General features: G+C 36.3%; 1 protein-coding gene across 1 annotated transcript; it reads right to left on the minus strand.

Moving 5' to 3' along the window:
• Window positions 1-1,266: 1,266 nt before the first annotated feature.
• Window positions 1,267-6,569, minus strand: LOC119191496 (speckle targeted PIP5K1A-regulated poly(A) polymerase-like). The gene is made up of 3 exons (XM_037445384.1): window positions 6,477-6,569; window positions 3,792-3,979; window positions 1,267-3,598 (listed from the first exon to the last, which is right to left on the minus strand). Exon 3 carries the CDS (start codon window positions 3,585-3,587, stop codon window positions 2,616-2,618), a length of 972 nt encoding a protein of 323 aa, XP_037301281.1. The 5' UTR covers window positions 3,588-3,598; window positions 3,792-3,979; window positions 6,477-6,569; the 3' UTR covers window positions 1,267-2,615.
• Window positions 6,570-7,539: the final 970 nt, after the last annotated feature.

The raw sequence follows: 7,539 nt of genomic DNA on the forward strand, positions 1-7,539 counted from the left end.
AATAATCAATCATGTTTTCGTTGTATTTTTATGTGATGTTAATTTAAAATTTATGATTGTCTCTAAAACCTCACGACGAAACTTGTACATAATGAAGATGTTATTGGAGGCCAAAATCAAAATATCTACCAACAAGTCCAAGTTAGGTATGTTCTCACGATAATATGCAATTTTAATTTTAATTAAATTATGTACTTTACTTGCGGTACCTAAAATAGTAAATCATGTGTGTTATATTATAGATATTATATAGTTACAACTTACAAGAGTACGTATGTTTAATTTGGTTTTATGCTGTGTTAGTAAAGATGATGTTTGATGAGTGATGTAGACTTGTTAAAATAAGATTTGCCAGTACTTCGCTGCTCTTCAACATGCTTACCTACATTTGGAGTTAAACCCTTTTTAAGTACTAATTGTTGTAAATCACAATTTACGGCTGGAAACTTAATTTCTTTTTTATACTTTCAAAACTAGCTTTTGATACCTAATATTCCTTTTCTATGTACCGTAAAAGTGGTTCTTTCGTAGAACGCGACCCATAAAATCTATACTATTATATAAAGCTGAAGAGTTTGTTTGTTTGTTTGTTTGAACGCGCTAATCTCAGGAACTACCAGTCCAAACTGAAAAATTCTTTTTGCGTTGAATAGCCCTTTGTTCGTGGAGTGCTATAGGCTATATATCATCACGCTTTACCCAATAGGAGCGGAGCAGTAATGGCTAATCTCAGGAACTACCGGTCCAAACTGAAAAATTCTTTTTGCGTTGGATAGCCCTTTGTTCGTGGATTGCTATAGGCTATATATCATCACGCTATACCCAATAGGAGCGGAGCAGTAATGGCTAATCTCAGGAACTACCGATACGAACTGAAAAATTCTTTTTGTGTTGAATAGCCCTTTGTTTGTGGAGTGCTTTAAGTTATATATCATCACGCTATGACCAATAGGAGCGGAGCAGTAATGAAACATGTTGCAAATACGGGGACAATTTATTAGTTTTGAGAGCTTCCGTTGCGTGCGCTGCGTAAACGGTTAAAGTTATGCAACAATGATATATGACGGGATTGTTCCTCATAAAATGTTCTAAAAAAATATACTTATTATAAAACAAAGTCCCCGCTGCATCCGTCTGCCTGAATGTCTTAAACTCAGAAACTACCCAACGTATTAAGATGAAATTTGGTATGGAGACAGTTAGTAACCCTGGGAAGAACATAGGCTCCCGGGAAACTACTACTTTTATAATGGAAAACTTTAGCCTGAAAAACTTTATAACGCGGGCGGAGCCGCGAGCAAAAGCTAGTACTATATAAAGAACTACGTGTTGTTCGCGGCCTAAAAGAAGAAGATTATAAAGCGTACAGAATGGAATGTTTCAGTGTTTAATTTTTATTGATTCCATAAGGACCGTGGCGTTACGTGTTTTAGCCAACCTGAGAAGACCGGGGAAACATTAATCAATGTGTTTTCTTTATTAACTACTGGTTCCAACACAGCAGGCGCGATTTACTTAGTTCTGAATAGATTCAGACAATGAAACTCAGTGGACATGTTCCAGATATAAAGATAAGTTAAATGGTATGGTCATATTAACAATAATAATAATACCAGCTCTTTATAATATATTACCCACTGCTGGGCACGGGTCACCTCTATACTGAGAGGCTCGGCAAACTGTTCCATTTCCAACTAGGATATCACCGCGTATAAGTTATGGAGGTGTGGTTATTTTATTATAATAAAACGATTGTCTACTGACTGACACATACTAAATACAGCTGTGAATATAAAGTGCTTTAACCAATCATAAAACCCATTCATCGGGTCTACAGAAAACTATCACATTGCTATCCCACATGATGCCGGACGAAAACCTAAATAGACCACTTTAAACATTAACTTACCTACTCCAAAATGCCACAACAATAATTAACATAATTTTGTGTAAATTCAATGTTCCCTTTGAATTGAAGAAATTAACTGTGAAAAATTTAAGAAATTAAAACATAATATAGTTACTATGTATTCATTTTATAATTTTGTATAATAGAAATTTTAATATGTTTACAATGTCGACAATTCAGTAGTAACTAAAACTATACATTTTCAAAAATACAATACTGACACTTAGAAATACCAGTCTTGGGTCCGTTATTTTATTATTTTCACTGGGACGATATACATTACAAGTCAACCAAATTAAATATAAATGCATAATTTTAAATTCTAGCATTCAGATCAGATTATTCGCCCTAGCATAACATTTAATTTGAAACAATATAGGCAGTATTCTATAAACCGAAAGAAATTAGGGCCTGCTTTCATAAGTTTCAAGTAAATTATATTGGGCTATAGATTATAATCTAAAGTTGCCACATACAACCAATTCACATGTTGCGCGTGTGTAGCATCTGAATAAACAGTACGTCAGTAGTGAGTCGTGACAGGAGGAGGAGCATTTATTTAGAAATTGTGAAACAAGCCCTAAAATCAGAAACTATTCATACAGTATAATAAAAAACGAACATCGAACACAGAGTCAACAAGAATTCTTAATAATACTTTACTCTCTTAAATGTAACTGGATCTTTTTGTCATGATAATTTGGTGTCATCTTATTTTCTCCTGAAATATCTTCGGGCAGTCTTCCGGACCACCAATACCTCCCTCCCAAAACGTGGTCAATTTGCCGGCTTCGAGCCTTTTCTCGGGCACTAACACAGCACTGAGGAATTCTTCACTGCTGAGTTCTTGGTACATACTCGCCGCAGCTCTCAAATGCCGTATCAGCCTGAGGGCGAGCCAGCGGTCGCTGTTAGGTCTCGCAATATTCTCACTGTGTTTCAGAGTGTCCTGTATATTCATATATCCGAAATAAAACGGCGCCGCGTAGCCATTTTCTAAATTACGTTTGTATAAATCAAAGTCGTCAAATTTATCTAAGTCTTGAAAATCTTTTTTTTTTATGGGATAACCAAGGTACGGTGATATGATGGTATTTTCAAAATCGAAGTCGTTGTAATATTGAAAGAATCCTCCCAACAGCTCGTAGAGGGACTCCTTGTTATCCGTGTGATATTCTAGGGGCAGGAAAGCAGTGTTCCAGTGGTCAATTTCGTAGGGAGTCGCATTCTGTTGTAGCAAGGTAACGGGCGGTACGATATTCTTTTGTTGTAGATAAAACACAGCCAACAGCGCCATCGCATAGCTCGGCAGCGTTAGTTTTCCGTTAGCTATGTCGTGCACCGAGCCCCAATACTTGAGGATCCTAGCTAACTCTAAGCCTCTTTCGTCTAAATGCAGAAGGTGAGACAATACACGGCTGCTGTTGATGGAGAAAGGACCAGAAAAAGTAATGTCGACAAAAACATTGGTGGGAATGTGTACGCATTTTAGCAGCGGAACGCGAGCCGTCGGCCTTATTTCGAAATGCGTGAATAGATCTGGGTGGTTCTTTAAAATCTCCAGCGCCTCGGCTACTAGAACCTGTGGATTCTCGTTGTGCTCGCCTGGTATGTCCACGTAACAGTCGATATCGCTCGACTGTAGAGCGAGTCCAGTTATGGTCGACCCATATGGCATTACTTTACAGCCTGAAAGAGAAAAGGTTTAATAATTATTTTTATCTCTCTTACATATCAAATGATCTTTGTTGCCGTGCATTTATAGCCATCTTATGCGAACAGTATAAGCACTGAAAGAGGACATAAGCCCCATCTACATTAAATAAATTCAGAGTACTTGGGAATAGGATAGAATACAATTGAATTAAATATAACATCTCACCGGGCCAGTGGTCTTCAAACACGCGCTCAAGTCCCTGGGTACCTGCAAAATGTTGCTAAGCTGCTCATCTGATAGTTTGACGTAGTCAAGCAGCGTCTTCACCTGATGGTCGAAGCTCCCGGTCAGGCACAGTCGCTCCGCGCGTGTTGGCTGCACCACGCATAATGCGCTCACCAACAATATTGCCACTAAAACAGTTAACGCGCTCTTAAAGTACCTGCAGTGTTCATTTTCCAACACCCAGTATTTAATATTGGGAGAACTTATTCATAAATCTTTGAATATTCTCGCCCATAGTTAGCGCGCCGCCACCTATTCAACTAATTCCTCAAGGCTCGAAGAGGGACGATCAGAGGCTAATATGATGAGCAAATTATGTCTGGGTATTACGGAGAGTCCTCTTGTAAATGCCATCCTAACCGCACGCCATATACCTTAATGTGGCGTCAAGAAACAGAACCAAGTGTGTGCCGATTATATGTACATATCAACCTATATTGTATCCATACCTTTATTAGTACTATTAAATACTAAAACAAGAATAGATACTACTAGAAATACAAGGAATGGCGCAGTGAATAAAAGTACACCTACCTAATCATCTAATCTTAAACTTACTTTAATTGGGACATGCATTTGTGTTATAACAATAGCACTTGTGTTATAATAGTAACACGGTTATAAATAGCGATTGCAATACGACGATAACATTAGAAACACAGCTTGTAAGTAATACCTACTTATAACGTAATTGCATTGTCAAATTATAGTCAGAGGATATCGTCTAGTTCTAACAACTTAAGTAGCTATTAGTTTCATAATAGAGTAGGTACTGTTTCTTGGCAGCAAGCTGAAGTCGTCTGCGCATTGCAAACTGCTGCAAACTTCAAAATTCGAAAACTAAATGCGATTTGCAACCAATTTCTATTTTCAAAACTGCTTTTTTTTGTTAATAATGCGCCCAATGACAGTCTTTATCTATATAGTTTTACAGTACCCCTGGCAGGAATTTACGCTTTACCATATAGTTTTCATATCGAGTAACTTAAAGTTTACGAATTTTTCTATATTTGGTTGATATAATATATTTACGTAAAAAAATAAGAAAGATTACTACTGACTCCCATTATATTTTAAGTTAACTTGTTAATTAGTGTTTATTATGCGAAGTTTACACGCATCCACTGTTCATGATTTAGTATTTTAGTTCCAAAACGCTCATGAGGCGCTGTTCAAATTTCCATACAATAATTTACTTAAGGCGGTGCCCTGCAATACGGCGGATTAAAATTTTTAGATTTTTTTTATAAGATTATAAGAAAATAAACATCACATTATTCCACAATATGTTATCGTTACTTTGGCTGTTTATCATTTTTATAATGCAGATATTGTTTCATCATTTTAATTTGCAATGAACGCTATTAGATAAACAACGTAATAAGGAACATTTTGGTCGATTAAAATTTTCAAAAACACCCAACATTGTATTTTTAAAGCAATTATTCGTAAATCTTTGCATATTCCCACCCATAATGTACGCAGCAAATGTATGGAACGAATGATCAAGGCCGTTTGCATAAGGGAGGGCCTTAAACAAAACAATTACGTTAACGATACGATAACAAGTGAATCCGTGCTAGGGGTATAGGTCAAGACCGCTATAGGTACATGGTATTGTAGTCGACCCATTTACTCACATAGTTATTTTGACACAAATTCGTTTTACATCGGTCGATATTCGTGTGGTACTCTAAACCCAGGATGTAAGATTGTATGAAATCAATATAATGTATTTGATAAAATAGCTCTACAGATCAATTTTGGGCCGACCTGACGGATTAGACATCGCTGATGTTTCTATTGTTTTTGTTTTATCTATTTGTTCAAATCAAATTTATTTATTTTGCTAAAAACTTGGTTACAGATTATGATGTTAAACAATGTGTATTATGTGGTTACAAGTTTTACCGAACAACGACAGAAGAAGCACTAGACATATTCAAAATATCACTGAAACCATTTTTTTTTCTAGTAATTCAGTCGGAGTGTTTGTGGGACCACCAGGGTGGACTTGTCTTATTTGGAATCCATTTTAGTCCTTCGTTCAAAGGTTGGTACTTGCTACGTGCTTACATTAGTTTTCAAACAATTTTGAGAATGGTGAGATTAACGTGGATGATAATTAGTTATTGTATCGTCATCGACTTTTTTGTGCACTAGCTTCAATACTGAAACTATAACTTTCTTTAGAAAAAATCCGTTTTCAAAAGAAGCATTTAAAATACAGCGAAGTAGGTACTAGGGCAAGCTAGCTTTCAAATGGTTTTTTATTTTTGTTGTTATTAAATTGCGGAGGCTGAGAAAAGCAAGTGACTTTAGGCCGAACATAAAGTTTTGTTGGAGTTAGAGGTAGCTGTGCCTTAAAGGTCTAGCTAGATTGAACACATTTGGACATTGATAAGGGAGGTTCCAAAACGATTTGATTTCTTAAGTCTGCAAGAGCATAAAGGAATTTGGCTAAATCTTATTCCAATTCTACGTTATAAGAAAACTTAATTTACATTTTCGCAATTGTAAAATGTAGTTTAGATAAATTTTCATTTATTTAACTACGTTTTCTTTAAAAAGAGTAACTTAAATAGTTTTAACATTAGTCTATTAAAATCTGCAGAAATAACTTACGCAATGAATTTCCCATTAAATTGGTTTTTAAATGCTTGGGCCTGCACTGAACACGCGGACGACTGCGGACTCACAATAGAAATATCATATTTAATTGCTTTAATATATTGTGATGCAACTTAGGGATCCGCAAGAATGCAAGTAATCCGCAGCCAAATAACTCAAAGATTTTATCAACAATAAAAAATATGACTAGGTCTGATATTTACATCCGACATAGATTAGTTTTATTATACTAGGTATTCGTGCCATAAAGAAAGGAAGAGAGGGAGTACATAAGGTCGGTAACGATGTTGCCACTATATTGTTTTGGGTATTCCCATGTTCATAGCTCTGTGGATCCTGCATTGGGGTGTAGGGGTCCACAAGTGCGTTAACACTTGGGAAGCTTAAGTTTTCCTTTAGTCAACGCCGACAGGTAGCTGCTAATGCGAAACTGGTACCTCTCGGCTTAACGACAACGCAGGAACCCAAGGGAATATAGATGGGAGGAGCAGGAGAAGGTGGGGGAAAGAAATACTTGTTGTCACTATTAGGGACCAAGACTTGACACAAGTTTAATTTAGCTACATGTGGCTTCCATGCGTATTCACAAAATCCAATTGTTTCAGCCTGGATTAATTTAAAGCATTTTTTCCTGTTATTTAGAAAATTGAATGAGGTAGGCATATACTCAATGGCGATGACAGTTCTACGTACTAAACATTTTTCTTTAGAAGAGATATTTCCACCTTTACCGTGACGAGACGTGCCACAAAACCTCTGTCGGCTAATAGTGTCTTCCAAATTCCGAGGTAATCATTAGAGAACTATGTACATACGGAACACTGATTAATCAAGCTCACGCCATCTTGTCCAGCCTTTTCTATATGACGTCACTGTATTTCTACCGACGACGTGTATAAATTATTTTATCTAAATGTTTGTTTTCACGCTGCAATATATACCGCAACAATAAGTACACTTATAAATAATATATATATGATACGCAGGTAATATTGGAAAGTTTAAAAGAAACTAAATAAATTACCTAATTTCGTAACACATTGCCCTCGAGGTCCGT

This window comes from Manduca sexta, unplaced genomic scaffold (assembly GCF_014839805.1).
Source record: "Manduca sexta isolate Smith_Timp_Sample1 unplaced genomic scaffold, JHU_Msex_v1.0 HiC_scaffold_1575, whole genome shotgun sequence".
Classification (NCBI taxonomy): domain Eukaryota; kingdom Metazoa; phylum Arthropoda; class Insecta; order Lepidoptera; family Sphingidae; genus Manduca; species Manduca sexta.

Excerpts from the sequence above, each read along its gene's own strand:
- LOC119191496 (XM_037445384.1), bottom strand. The coding sequence starts at position 3,587 with ATGCCATATGGGTCGACCATAACTGGACTCGCTCTACAGTCGAGCGAT.